At 41.7% G+C, this 15740-nt stretch overlaps 1 protein-coding gene across 3 annotated transcripts; it reads left to right on the forward strand.

The window, feature by feature from the left end:
• Positions 1-2701: 2701 nt before the first annotated feature.
• On the forward strand, positions 2702-14127 carry LOC143140978 (homocysteine-responsive endoplasmic reticulum-resident ubiquitin-like domain member 2 protein). 3 transcript variants are annotated; one of them, XR_012990712.1, is made up of 10 exons: positions 2702-2811; positions 3333-3495; positions 4773-4850; positions 7610-7735; positions 9601-9719; positions 10072-10188; positions 11003-11263; positions 12770-12878; positions 13274-13781; positions 13829-14127. XR_012990712.1 is itself a non-coding variant. In XM_076302165.1 (9 exons), exons 2-9 carry the CDS (start codon positions 3346-3348, stop codon positions 13445-13447), a joined length of 1134 nt encoding a protein of 377 aa, XP_076158280.1. In that variant the 5' UTR covers positions 2702-2811; positions 3333-3345; the 3' UTR covers positions 13448-14127. The 3 variants fall into 3 exon arrangements, 2 of the variants coding, with proteins under 2 accessions (XP_076158280.1, XP_076158281.1); XM_076302165.1 differs by having other exon boundaries at positions 13274-14127; XM_076302166.1 differs by lacking the exon at positions 7610-7735 and having other exon boundaries at positions 13274-14127.
• The last annotated feature ends 1613 nt before the right edge of the window (positions 14128-15740 follow it).

Genomic DNA, 15740 nt, shown 5'->3' on the forward strand with positions numbered 1-15740 from the left:
TACACTTTGAAGGTGGAAGCAAGTTTGTGGGTCCAAATGGAAAATGCGAATGATATAGGTAGCCTACTTTTTTAATGCTTAATGCCTCATTTATAAAACTGCTTGCCATTTGCCTGCTTGCGTATTTAGGTAGCTGCAAATAGCTAAGTTGTAGGCTAAGCTATCCATATGCATGCGGTAGCTAGCTGTTACAAACACTGATCATATGATTAAGTAATGCCAACGTTGTTCCGTGGTATTTGTGGGAGTTTTATTCAGCGACCACCTGGCTGAGTGTTGGACGCGTGTGGTGTGTGTGTGTGCGTGTGTGTGTGTCTCCCTCCCTGAATGCCCCTCTTCTATGAAACTGCTTGCCATTGTATTTAAGGAGCTGCAAATAGCTAGCGGTAGCTGTTACGAACACTGGTCAATCATATGATTAAGTAATGCCGACGTTGTTCCGAGATATGGGAGTTTTATTCAGCGACCACCTGGCTGAGTTTTGGACGCGTGTGGTGTGTACGTGCGTCTCCCTCCCCCTCTCCCTTCGAGCGGGCGGAGTTGCCATCGCAGTGATATCAGAGCTTTAATAATGAGAGACGTGTTATATGTAGTTGAATATTAATTCGTGTTAACGTTTATCATGTACCAGACATACCGTGTATGCCTTACTTGTTTAGAGCCGTTTGCTAACGTTATCATTGTCAATCCAGTTCAATGGTGGTTCGTCAGCTACCAAACAGAAGTTTGTGTGTGCGTCTGGTCTGTCTCACTCAGTGGGACACACGCATCACAGCGATATGAGAGTGCTGCGCTACCTAAAGGAGAGATTTTAAAACTGAGAGATATGTTTTTATACCTTTTGACGTTGATGCCGTTTAGAACAGAAACATTTGACACCACGTTATTTTCCTCTGCTGATTTATGTTCTGTGGTTGACATCTGGCAGCTTTTTTTAGAAAAATATAGACATAGAAAAATTGAAACCATGCAGTCTTAAATTACAAATCAAGCACTTTATTTCAATAGCTAATTTTCAGGCTTATTGTTTTCTTAAATTATTTAAATGTGTTGACATTTTGTGATGACCTGAATTATGTCTTATAATATGTCAGCAAGCAATGCATCATCAAGGCTGTGTTGTAAGATGTTGATGAAAGCATTTTGCACAGTTAACCATATTCAGTGCACCCATCCATAAGTTCAATGTTCCTTTTTTAAATTGAGACTTATAACATTTGTTATGATCATTTGTGTAATTATGTGTCATTTGTATGATGTAAATTGAGGGAGCAAAATAAAAGCAGTATCGGCTCCAAATATCGGCTCAAGAAAATCGTCAGCCTGTATCAGTCATCGGCTTAGGCTGGTGGAAAAAAATCGGTATCGGTATCGGCACTAAAAAATCCATATCGGTCGATCCCTAGTTTCAACTAATGACTGGCATATTAGTAGCTGGACATAGGTGGCCTGTGTGTGTGTGTACAAGCAGGTCATTTTTTTTAAAAGAAATAAGTTATTTATTTTATTTTTAAGTTCATATAAGTGACATTTCTGTTTCTGTTTTTTTCTTTGATGTCAGCTCTAAAAATATGCTGTTTGTTCTTTGAACTTAAGAGAATTGTGCCTGAAAAGTCCTACAAAAGAATGTGATTTTGATTTGATGAGTGAGATTAAGAAGATATGGCGTGCTTTTTACTTTTACTTCAAATACTTAAGTACATTAAATATCAGAAAATTACTTTTGGTACAGTATATATCAGATACTTTAAGACTTTTACTTAAGTAATATTCTAAAAGGTAACTTTCACTTCTACCAAAGTCTTTTTCTAGTGCGATACTTGTACTTTTACTCAAGTATTGCTTTCTAGTACTTTATACAACACTCAGCTTCACAGAAAGCTGCCAATGAGAAACATTCCTTGCAAATACGGCCACGGGTGTATGACGTTATCTTCACCACTACCCTGTTCACCGAGTTCACCACTATCTCGGGATGGTCGTCTATGATAACGGGAGGTCCTCCAGTAGGTGCTCGTGCTTCCATGGCGGTTTCAGTTGTGCGTCCTCCTCCTTTAGCAACAAACAAGCGCTGAAATAGAGCGCGCAGCGTGCGTGCGTAATGCAATCTAGGAGATTCGCCAAACCTCCCTTATTGCAGTCGCACACATTTCTTCTAATTTTATGTTTTAGTAACGAGTAACAAAGATGCTTATTGGAAATATAACGGAGTAAAAGTATACATTTTATCTAGGAAATGTACTGGAGTAAAAGTGAAAGTTACATACATTTAAATAGCGAAGTAAAGTAGCCGTGACATTTCTAAGTACAGTAACGTATTTGTATAAAGTATTTGTACTCCGTTACATTACAACACTGCTAATAGCAGTACGTGCCACACTCTCATATTTCATTCAATATGACATTTAGACATGCATTGTTCTATCTGATTTCAATGGGCTAGAACACCACCTGACCATGTATTGTCCTTTCATGCGGCCTTCCCAGATCCACTGACTGACCCTCCTGATCTGCAGACTAGGGCACATTCGAAACAACAAAAGAAGCATATACATGTAAATGAATGTAAAGAATATAACTCTTTGGGTGATTATAGATTCGTAAATTATAAATTTAAAAAAAAATATTTAGTTTCCTCTTAGGCTACTTGTAAGCTGTCAAATCAGCGGTTTGTCTCGGCAAGCTTGTGTCGTCATTTCCGGACATTAAAGAGCTCTCGCTTTACAGCTCAGGCGACCCATGCTAGTCTTATGGGTTTCAGCAAATTAAAAAGCGAAAGGTTCAGAGAAATTGCCGCACGTGTCTCCCCAGGTATGTGTGACAAGCTTAACATTCTCTTTCAGAGGAGAGAAACGAATTCGCCTCCTGAATTCCTGCTAGCTAACTTGTTAGGTAGATTCCAAGCTGATTGCATCTGATGTTGTTGTTAACGTTAGCTAGCTAGCTGTAGTATGTAGGTTGACATACATGTTGTAGCAGCTAGTTTATATTGTTATACTGTTGCTAACTTTGCCTTTGCAAACAAGGATTTTACATTTTAACCAACTTTGTTCTCACAGCTACCCTGTTATAAATATATTTACACTGAGAGATCGAACATATTACAGCTTTACTGCAGCTTCCACCCGAAATGTAAACACGACGTTAGGTTAACGAATCCACCCTAGCCTACCGAAGACCATGACATATAACGTTAGTGTCGCTTCATCAAAATCGCACGGATGTTGGATGTCAGCTAATGAAGGACAACTTAGTCGCATTTTGTGGTTGAATGACTATTAAACCTTGTCGTTGATTTTACTGTTCATTTAACTTAATATAATTTAAAATAGCTTCCCCTGACCCATGCTGCGAGCCATGGATATGGACATCCCCGTTACTCTGGTCATCAAGGCCCCCAATCAGAAGTATGATGACCAGACCATATATTGCTTCTTGAACTGGACGGTGGAGAAGCTGAAAACTCACATCTCACACGTTTATCCCAGTAAACCGGTAAGAAACCATAGCAAGCAAGTGTTGATGTCTAAATGCCTATTTTTCATTCTCAGTCAGTATCAGTATACGCTAACCCTAACTAGTGCACACATACAATAACTTACAAATGATACATGTTTGGCTGAAATTCACAGCTTTACATTATGCTCAGGCTCTGAGCCACAGGGGCAAGTCACATGTCATATCTTAAGTTACATGACTCAAATAACATTTGTCATAAGTATGCCACAGTTGTGACTTCTGTGTTTGAGATATCTTGTACATTTTTTTGTAATGACTTGCGGTGTGAGTGTGTGTTACTGTTGCTCTAGTGGTTATGTAATCATGCTGTGCTTGTGCTGATTAGAATCTGTGCTGTTCTTCTGAATGGGTCAGTGGGTGTGTCCACAGCTGTAAGATTAATTTTATGAATAGTTGCATTAAATAGCTTACTTTGGTGTTCAGACATTATTATGAATATGTTCTTGGCTCAGGCCAGGGAAATAAAAATGTCAGTTCCATTTGGGATATTTCATTTTTTGTTATTTGTAGTACTGCTGTTGGTATAGATGGATATGTCATATACAGTGTCCTTACAAGAACTAGGCCCGGATGACCAAGTTACCTGGGCAACCCTGTCTGCGTGCGGGGGCGAAATAGGGGGAATACATGGGTTGGTGTTTTTGGAATTAACTCAGAAGATTTGTAGCAATAAAACATCAGATTATACGTCAGAGTGGAGGCTGTGTGACTCCTTTGTTCTGGAGTGTAATCTGCTCTAGCAACACATTCTCCACCAGCACAAAACGTATGCAGTAATAACTACTGTGTTGGTTTCTATGATGCAAAAGACCACAGTCAAGTATGCCGCCTACTCTCAAGTGGAGGTGTTAAGCATCTGCCAATTGTTTTGTTTTGGGTCTCCCACTCTGCCGACCTTACTTGCGTGACTCACAGCAGTTAAAAATAAATAGAAATGATGTGATGACATCACTCCTTTTTGGATTTGTTTTTGTCATGAAGTAGTTTGTTGGAGTTTTTGTGCCTTGTTTTTTGTAGCAATCTGCATTGTTAATGAATAGCAGGTTAGGAGCCCCGTCTTTGCCCTACAACGGAAAGGCCGTAATCCTCCACATGCTGGTTAAGTCGCCTCCATCCAATTAGGTGTCATTACCGAGAGTGGCCCTGGAGGTTCAGTACATAGCGGAGGCACTATCCATGGTCTCAAACTGTCGTATCCAGTCATGTTATGTCAAGGCATGTGGGTCAGTCAGTCAGTCTTCTGCTCTTTGCAGAGCTCCAAGGACCAGAGGTTAGTGTACTCAGGGAAGCTGCTCTCTGACGACCTGCAACTCAAGGATGTGCTGAGAAAGGTAAGCCCCAAGCATTTCCTTGATCCATTTGGTTGCTATTACCTCACAGAGATTTAACATGACTGTGAAGAAGTTATGCAAAGGCTATTCCCCCACAAACCCAACACACAGAACACAAAGTTTGAGTTTTTTGAGTGGTTTTCACACAAGGAAAGTAAGCATTTTGACTGCTTTCTTTTGAAGATTTGATTGTACATTTAACCCTTAGAACCCGATTGACGCAAAGTGCGTCAAAAAACACCCTTTCTTCTAGGGATCGACCGATATATCGGCCGGCCGATATATCGGGCCGATATTTGCGTTTTTTACGTGTATCGGCATCGGCCGATAATCGGCTGCGTTCGCCGATAGTTTTTCCCCCCGCATTATTTACATACAGGCGTCCACAGGCAGCTCTGAGTTGCTGGAGAAGCTGCAATTCACGTGCAGACTGCCCCTCCCCCAGGAGCAGAGAGCTGAAAGCCTGCTCTTCAAGACAACAGTAAACTTTAAACTTTCAAAGCATCTTTTAACTGTTTGACTTCGCTGAAATATTGCCATACACTGGAAGCAAGTTTGTGGGTCCAAATGGAAAATGCGAATGATATAGGTAGCCTACTTTAATAATGAGAGACGTGTTATATGTAGTTGAATATTAATTCGTGTTAACGTTTATCATGTACCAGACATACCGTGTATGCCTTACTTGTTTAGAGCCGTTTGCTAACGTTATCATTGTCAATCCAGTTCAATGGTGGTTCGTCAGCTACCAAACAGAAGTTTGTGTGTGCGTCTGGTCTGTCTCACTCAGTGGGACACACGCATCACAGCGATATGAGAGTGCTGCGCTACCTAAAGGAGAGATTTTAAAACTGAGAGATATGTTTTTATACCTTTTGACGTTGATGCCGTTTAGAACAGAAACATTTGACACCACGTTATTTTCCTCTGCTGATTTATGTTCTGTGGTTGACATCTGGCAGCTTTTTTTAGAAAAATATAGACATAGAAAAATTGAAACCATGCAGTCTTAAATTACAAATCAAGCACTTTATTTCAATAGCTAATTTTCAGGCTTATTGTTTTCTTAAATTATTTAAATGTGTTGACATTTTGTGATGACCTGAATTATGTCTTATAATATGTCAGCAAGCAATGCATCATCAAGGCTGTGTTGTAAGATGTTGATGAAAGCATTTTGCACAGTTAACCATATTCAGTGCACCCATCCATAAGTTCAATGTTCCTTTTTTAAATTGAGACTTATAACATTTGTTATGATCATTTGTGTAATTATGTGTCATTTGTATGATGTAAATTGAGGGAGCAAAATAAAAGCAGTATCGGCTCCAAATATCGGCTCAAGAAAATCGTCAGCCTGTATCGGTCATCGGCTTAGGCTGGTGGAAAAAAATCGGTATCGGTATCGGCACTAAAAAATCCATATCGGTCGATCCCTACTTTCTTCTCTGTTACATTGCTCCGGAATTGTTCATTGCAGCGAGATGAAACCTTTATTGCATGACAGAGCAGAAGTGGGGCTTTCCAAAGAGACTACACACTTGTCTGTACGATCAAGTATGAAAATTTAAAAAAATCATGAAATTAAATCAAATTGCATCATATTTACAGTCTATACTTCTCGGCGTTCACCTGCGCACCCATTACTCTTGTTTGAATTACTCGCGGACCCGTGATTGAATAGATATGCCACGCATGTCAGATGAAAGAGGAGACTCAGAGCTATCATTTGATACTAAGTACATCCTTCTGGGTTATAAAACAGACGGAGTGACAGCAAAATAATAACTTCATATAGCTGGACTTACCCCACGTTTTTGTCTGTTCTTGTGGCAAAGCATGTTTATAATCCAATGCTATCGTGTGTTTCTCTATGGGAAAGCATGTTCATAATCCGGTTTTGAGATCCTAGCAAATTCCTGCATGGCATCCAATTCAAGGCTCACATTGCATCCCAATTTGTTCAACAAAGAAACACCTTTTTTGCCTTTACTTTGTTCATGGCAATGCAGTAAAAAGTTGAGAATCATTATGAGTGGATACACCATAGGCACGCAGGCTAACATGCAACCTCGGGTCAAGTCAGGTCAGATCAGTTCGTCACAGATATGAAGTGCAAAAAGGTAATTTTTCATCACTAAATAAAAAATGGCATTTATTTCCGTAAATCACACACCACATATTTCTGTAAATTGCTCTGCCCCAGAGTATTCCTCCAACATGGCAATTATATTGCCTGATTCAGGACAGTCTGCCCTACACACACATGAAATGCATGTAGAGCTATGAGCTTGCTGTGGTGAGATACATGTCGAAATATAAGATTTTTTATAATATGCTTTTTATATTTTAATTCTTTAAAAATCTAAATAAAATCAATGCTAGTACTAATACATGAAATGATGCTGCTGAAAAAAACAATATATAATATGTGTGTGTGGCACTTACAATGACCACAATAAATCCTTATGAATAAAGGTAGTGAAAATGCCCTAAAAACAGCTTACGGTTCTAAGGGTTAATGACTTAGTTTTGTCTGATACATGTATTTGTTTATTTATTGTATTGTTATGGTATTATTAGGGTTTTAATTTATTTAATTATTTATGTCTGGCACACTTTTGTGGCGCAAGGTAAAGGCGTCCTCAGCTTTCTGTGGCATTGTCCCTGTTTTCTGAACGTGACCGTGTTGCGTCCGCCACTGTAGTGACGTGACCCTCTGTGGAGGCTTAACCTTCCATATGGGCTGCTCTCCACAGCAGGATGAGTACCACATGCTCCACCTGGTGTGCGCCTCCCGAACTCCCCCAGGCTCCCCTCAGCCGCGCAGAAGACACACTAAGAGCAAGTCCCACTCAAGCTCCAACTCAGACCCTCGGCCAGCTGTAAGTCCTCCTGCAGTGTCGCTTGCTCACGGTTGCTTGTAGGACCGTGAGTTGCTGAACTTAGACTTAGTTCTAGACTTAGAGACTCAGACATACAGTACATTGCAAAATACATTAAAAAAACACACACACATATTTGATGTTTGAGAGCCCAGATGCATCATATTAGAAAATGGTAGGTGTTTTGATATCTTCCACCTCCCAGGAAATAACAAACACACCATCGCACCAGTCACTCTTGTGCTCTCTGGTTGATCCTTTTCTCTTTGATAATGGCTGAGGTCTTGATGTTCTTGTCAGAAGAATACAGCATTTTCAAAAGGTTTACACTGCACACATGACTTTAGCTGAGCAGGAAAATCATAGAAACAACTGATTTTGGTTTATGTGAAACACTGATTGCTTGTTCTACTCTAGATATCTAAAGACAGCAAACACTCATTAGATTAATGACAGGCCTGTGTTGAGACAGACACATGCATTCTTAAATATGCCTGTCAGCAATTGGTTTTAAATGTGGGTTAGGTCAGTTACCACATGGCATTCATTTGAAGCTTTGGCAACCAAGTAGAAACTGAGCAGAAAACCTCAAGCAGTTACATTCAGTACCTTTACTCCAACACTCCAAATTCCAAAGAGATAACCAAATTCCATTATGCACTCACAAAGTGCCAATGTTGCATCTGTTCCACAGAGACCTAACCCAGTAGAGTACACAATAACCAAGGCAAGTCATTTTCAAGTCATTTTTATTTTTAAAGCGCATTTAAACATGCACAGAGTGCAACCCAAAGCGCTCCACAAACAAGACACATAACAAGACAAAAGATGCCGGATGGAGCGGCATAGTCGCCAGCGTGCCCATGACATCAAGACATGACAAATACATTTAAAAAATAACAAATACAAAAAATGCTGGACGGAGCGGCGTAGTCGCCAGCGTACCCGTGACACCAAGACATACAAGACATACAACAAAACAAATAAACAAATACAAAGTAAAAAAAAAGATATATATATATATTTAAAAAGTGGGAAAAGTGATGTTAAAATTAGTCCAATTTCCAAACCAGCTGAAAAATGTCCAAGGGCAATGATGATCCGTGAAAACTGCGCACAGAGCTGTGTCTTCACATGCAACGGCAACAAAGTTCTTTAGCAACTGACCAACCCGGTGAATTCACTGGCAGTCTGGAGATAACGTTAGGCCTTGTAGTCTGCAGTCTGGAGATCACTGGAAGCACAGTCTGAAGTAGTGGGCGATCGTGTAGATGGACTTTTAACAGCGATTTTGTTGCTCCGTGAGATTGTAGCTCTTCACCGTTAACGTTAGTCTGCAGTTGGCATGGCAGCTCGCAGGTCAGCAACAGCTCGGCGGCCACGGCAGATCTTTCGCAGAGTAGCCTACTGTAGGTCCACCTGTCCCGAGAGATCCCCTCGACCAGACAGTGAAGTGCACCGCTTACGGATGGATGGAAGGATGTCCGATGCCCAGCTAGGGCAAAAGCTAGCCATAGCAAGCTCCCAATGGACAAACGTCAACGACATCAGCTGACTTAGAAGCAGTAAAAAGGACTAAGAATAACACGAAAACAGTGCCTCTTCTTTTAGTAGGGTAATCGATTGTTCACGCTGTGAAGGTGACAATAAGAGAATGCTGGGACACTACTGTGTAGAAAAACATCACTTTCCAAAGGTGTAGGTGTAGCTACACATAATTAAAACAACAACAATAACAACAACACACACAGACACTGCACACTCTCACATTTACATTCATGAACACACACATCAGAAGTTTTACATAGTATGACAACATGCACCCACACACACACTGCTGAAGATCTTTTTTTCCTGTTTTTCAGAGCACAGAGAGTACCAGTACTGCAGCTGGCCTGTCACATGTTCCAGGGCCGCACACAGGCGGGCAGAACCAGCAAGGTCACTTAATCAACACTGCAGCACATCCTGCCTTTGCACAAGGGTCAGTGCTGTGTGTGTGGTGGTGTGTTTTTTACATCCCTCTGGTTTATGCAAATCTTTTATTTCTGCATTGCAGCTCTCTCTCTCTCTGTATAGTTGTGTGTTAGGTTTCCACATTTTTCATGCAAATGCTTTTCACCAGTGTTTTTTTTATGTGTGTTTGTGTGTGTGCATACGTATGCATACATACTGTACATGTGGTGTATGTTTATGTGTATTATTTTTGTAGGTGATTTTGTATCCAGGTGCATGCAATTGGCCTTGCTTTTTTCCCACACTCTCTGCCAATTCTGTGCTAATTTCTCCTGTGCCTTTGGAGTGGAGTCCTGACGCAATCTCTTCCCCTTGTCTAGTCACTGGCTCCAGTTCCCCCAGGCAGCCAGTCCTCCCTACGGAACGACCGCTCCCATCAGCCCCATGAGCCTCCTGTGGTGGCAGCAGGCCTACGCCTGGCAGCTCTACATGCACCAGTGAGTTAGTGAGTCACTAAGCGCTTTCAGATATAACCTCCGGAGTATATGCGGAGGTTTGTCAAACGGAGGTCCTACCAGGGGGGGAGTAGTAGAACAACCGGCTAAATTCGGACCTCCATATGACCGGTTATGTCGTTCAGATATACGGCCCCACCGTTTAACATCGGCAGAACTTCCGGTCTTACACGTACAGTATGTCTGAAAGCGCTTAGTGCCTTCCTGTGTCTGTGGGAAGGCGAGCACTTGAGCTTTTACTCCCAGGCTATTAAGGGTGCACTCGGAGTGAGTGCACACTTTTGCTCTGTGATTTAGGTGTACTCAAAGGCCCAGGCCTCTTTGCTCATTCATTCAGTGGATCACTTGTGTGCTACACATTACACACACACACACACACACACACACACACACACACACACACACACACACACACACACACACACACACACACAGTTTCCATCAACAGTTTTTTTTTTTTTTACCCTCTAACGTTTTCAGCACTTGATTGGCCACTTGGCTGCCAGTTTTCACAGCGTTATTTGCATTGTACAGAATACCTCTTTCATATGAAGAATTCTTTGCTTGCCAAAAAGCCTTTTTGGTTCTGAGAAACTGAATTGTAGACATGCCATACACAGGACATGGAAGCATTCTTTTGTGGGAAGCAGTTAACAAATTTGGGTAGCGAGAGAGCACAGATCACAATTTTATTTACCTAACAACCTTGTATTCTCTTCTCTTCTTTTCTTTTCTTGTCTTCTACCTTGTATTCTCTTCTCTTCTTTTCTTTTCTTGTCTTCTTCTTTGCTGTCAGGCAAGCCTCATTGGCTGCATATTATCAGACCGCAACGCCCATTCCCCCCACAGGCCAATCGGAACAGCCCAGAGTGGAGCAGCAGGCTGCTCCTGCTGATCCCATTGGTGGGGAGGGGCAAGATGGGGAGGATCAGAACCGTGATTGGCTGGATTGGGTGTACACGGGAGCCCGGGCGATCGTCCTGCTCAGCATCATCTACTTCTACTCCTCCTTCAACCGATTCGTCATGGTCATTGGAGGCATGCTGCTGCTCTACCTGTAAGTGTGTGTGTGTGTGTGTGTATGTGTATGTGTGTGTGTCAGGGATGGAAATCAAATATTTAGTCCACCTGCCACTGTGGCTGGTGGATTCCAAAATCTACCAGCCACTCAACTTTTTTACCAGCCACTAGAGATACGGTATGAAAATTTGATATCATGACCAAAATGATCATGATTATCAGTATTATTGCAATAAGATTAAAACTTGCTGAACTCTAAACCTACCACCAATGTTGGACAGAACTCATAATTGGCCTGTCCTCCATGCACAGTAGGAACAAATCTAAAGGTCAACAGAACAGCTATCATATTTATAGTGTTATAAAAGTGGTGTGGCTCCTTTTAAGACACAATCCATTGGTCTGAGTTATGGAGCTGTAATCCAACTTGATCTGTGTAGCCTACATCGTCTGATTTTAATATTTACAGATATCTAGGCTATATTTAACATTTATTTTTTATTTGGCCTGTAATGAAATCATGCATTGACCAATTTAAGCACAGCTCAGTTTTAAGAAACTTAAATACATGCATGCTTAGCATTTTGTGAAAATGATTTTACAGATATCTAGGCGATTTAAGCACAGCTAAGCTCCAATGCAGCGCGTCCCAGGGAGACTTCGGCTCACTGGTAGTGATTGTAGGTAACTTGAACTCACCATGACTTACCCTTAGATTTACCCAAGCTACTGATAACATTACATGATCCCTACTACGAGACTCATTTTTAACCGTCAGGGCCTTTGGAAATGATTTGTATCTGACTGTATATTGGTATATATACTTACCCGACACAGTGGCTGGTAAGTTGACCAAATTCACCCGCATTTGGCTGATGCTAATTTCCATCCCTGGCGTGTGTGTGTGTGTGTGTGTGTGTGTGTGTGTGTGTGTGTGTGTGTGTGTGTGTGTGTGTGTGTGTGTGTGTGTGTGTGTGTGTGTGTGTGTGTGTGTGTGTGTGTGTGTGTGTGTGTGTGTGTGTGTGTGTGTGTGTGCGCGAGGTCCAGCACTGTATGATCATAAAATATACACAAGGCTCTGCGTACCAGTGGAGCTGATCTATTTGTCAATTTCAGAACTTCCCTTTGCCACACTTTCAGCCACAGTCAGGTGTTTTTTACAGGGAGGCTACAACGGACACGTAACTGAAAGGTTCCGTTGGCATTGCGTCTGCTTTAACAACTAGCTTCCACTGTGATAGTGGCGCGTACGTTCAGAAACATTAGACAAGTCTTCTTGGGCTCAAGGCTCCGCAAACTGGTGCCCACCCAGTGTAGAGCAGTGTGGTTGTCAGTCTCACTGGTTCTAGTCATAGTGTTGATGGTTTGTGCTGCTTGTCCCTTCACGTCTGAAAAATGGATGAATTCAGATAACTTTCTTCTTACCTATTGTCTGAATAACTACATAAACATAAACTGTCTGGTCAAGTTGCTCATAGTGGGGTTTCAAGTTTAACTTTGAGTTTGTATGCTCATCCTGTGGTCCTCCCCCCCCCCCCCCCAGTCATCAAGCCGGCTGGCTACCTTTCAACCTAGAGCACGAGCTACAGAACCTGGCAGACGGGGGCAACCAGGACGAACTGGACGGGGATCTAAATGACCTCCAGGATATGGTACTCCATCCCAATTTGTGTTTCATGTGCACATATTCACACACTTTCTACACATGCGCTTGGAAGTTGCTTTATTATTTTGTATTGTTGTATTGTGTTGACCAATGCAGGTTGTAGAGACAATTTTTACATTTTAGACAAATGAATGAAGGAATGAATGAATGAATGAATGAATGAAGGGAGGGAGGGAGGGAGATTCATGGAGTGTTTGCATTTAGCTTTTTAAATCCATCCTGTCCAGGTACACAGCGGTATTTACAATCGTTTGAGGAGCACTGTAGTATTCTGAATAATTCTATAGACAATTTAAGACTTGAGAGATTTAACACATATTTAAGGAGTAGCTTTTATAGTGATTCACATTTTTCCCTCGTCTCTGTATTTGCTGTCCACAGGAGCGCGTAATAGACGATGGCTTTGGAGACGAGGATGGGGACAGTGCAGAGGAAGGTAGCGAGGGACCCCCGGGAGAAGACGACCAAAATGGCTTCTTCTCCTCCGCCTGGTCCTTCATCACCACCTTCTTCACCTCCCTAATCCCTGAGGGCGTTCCCAACGCAGCAAACTGAATCATGGGAGTTGTAGGTCAATACAACGTGATTGCACTTTGGGGCCCCTATCCACTGTGACAAGAAGCAACTTATGCCTTTGTTTGCACTTGTGGGTTCCTCGTTGAGTTTATGAGAGGACACATGTTTAGGAGCTTCAAAACAAAAGACTATGGCGTACATCATTTATGGGGCCCATTTCAAATTGTAGATCCTATGCACATTCCCTCAAACTGTGAATAAAAACATTTGAGCAGGTCCATGTAAGCAGGAAGAGAGTGAGTGAGTGAGAAAAAAGAAAGATAATGTGTCTTATTTCAATCAGCAGTCTTAAATTGACAGAAGAGCGATGTGAGTCCCTCTGTGTGGTAACTGATTTCAGAGCAGACACTCTGTGTAAAGTAGTTGGAGAGAAACAGATCGTCTTTGTAAGTGGTTTCGTACATCATGGCAGTTGCCCTCCAATCTAAGCAACTGTGAGAACTGTGAGTGGGCCTTTAAGGCTGCATTGTTACATTGTCATTTTTAATGTTTAAAAATGTTATGATCTATTTTCGTTAAAAAAGAAGTTTGGAACTAAAGAGTCTTTAGGTACCCCCCTAATCTGTGTGGTCAGTGTGTGATCGTCTCGCTCATAAATCAATGCTTGTTTGATATTTGAAGTGTTATAAAGGGTGGTCCAGAAAACCAAGTGAAAATCACTAGTTGGTCTGTTTTCTTTTTTTCTTTTTTTTGTTGGCTGGTATTTTTGCATGCTGAATTTGAGCTACAATTGAGGACATCTACATATAGCATTACATGATATGAAAGATGTTACAGAAGAAGTCATGGCAAAGAACAGACGACTATTTATCCACTGAGTTCAACCAGTTAGTAATCAGGGATCTTGGTTCAACGGGCTGTTTGCTGGCACAAGAGCACAATTGATCAGCATCACTAAAGTAGCCAGTAAACTAGATGTACCGCAGAGCGGTACAAAATATGACCGCCGCCCAGTCCAGCACATTTTTTCCACAAAAAGAAATCACGCTGAAAGGCCTATATGATTCTAACTGTCTCACTAAATTGCATTATCCACACTCAATTCTCACTGGTATCTGCTAGACAACAAGTACCAAAACATGATTAGTTCATAGATTTCACATGTAAAATTCATTTTATACAACCCCACCTCCATCTTGCCTGTTCATAATTATGAGAAATTCTTGATTGTTTGTGTTATGTTTATGTTGTGTGTGTGTGTGTGTGTGTGTGTGTGTGTGTGTGTGTGTGTGTGTGTGTGTGTGTGTGTGTGCCTGCGTATGTGCCTGTGCATGGAAGCATACATATGTCTACTGTGTGAGTATGTGTCATGATTACTGTGAATGTGTGTGTGTATCTGTTTGTGCACATGAACTGGGTTAACATGACCCCTGGAGGCAAATATACGGAAAAAATGGTCATCCTAGGCCCTACAGTTCTCAAGATATTCACAGAGAACTGTGTCTGGCCTACCCTCCTTTCGGGGGGTCCAGTCCAGCGGGGGGGCTACAGATCAAAACGAAAAATGACAGTTCCATGCTATCCATGTGGGGGTACATGCCCACCAAGTTTTGTGTACCCCGGTCTTTCAGTGTCCCGGGAATCCTTGTTGGTGTACGTCACTAAATGTACACATAAATTGTTTTATTGTAAGGCCCCCCATGAACGAAAGTACACAAAACTTGGCATGCATTCGGAGGGTGTCATAATGATCCTACACTTTCAATTTCGTGCAGTTTTGACCATGTCAGCCAGAGATATTGTGATGAAAACACCTAATTTTTTGCTTTTTAATTTTTAACTAGGTGGCGCTATACATGAAATAAGTGGTAATGGGATGGGTTGACATGGCCCCTTGAGATCAACATACAAAAAAAAGGTGGACCTCCTAGGCCCTACGGTTCTCGAGATATTCACAGAAAACTGTCTCCGGCCACCTACAGGCCAGTTGGTGTATAGTAACATAAATTAATTTATTGTGTGGCCCCCCATGAACGGAATTCCACGAAACTTGGCGTGCATTCAGAGGGTGTCATAATGATCCTACACTTCCAATTTCGTGCAGTTTTGACTATGTTAGGTCACAGATACCTGCGATTACAACACCTCATTTTTACTTTTTTGTGTTTAACTAGGTGGCGCTATACATGAAATGAGTGGTTATGGAATGGGTTGACATGGCCCCTTGAGATCAACATACAAAAAAAAAATGGTCCTCCTAAACCTTACGGTTCTCGAGATATTCACAGAAAACTGTGTCTGCCCTACCCTCCTTTCGGGGGGTGCAGTCCAG

The sequence above is a fragment of the Alosa pseudoharengus genome, unplaced genomic scaffold (genome assembly GCF_046254945.1).
Source record: "Alosa pseudoharengus isolate Yale_2024_CS ecotype anadromous, Long Island Sound unplaced genomic scaffold, YU_APseudo_1.1 YU_APseudo_1.1_scf_23, whole genome shotgun sequence".
In the NCBI taxonomy this organism is placed as follows: Eukaryota; Metazoa; Chordata; class Actinopteri; order Clupeiformes; family Clupeidae; genus Alosa; species Alosa pseudoharengus.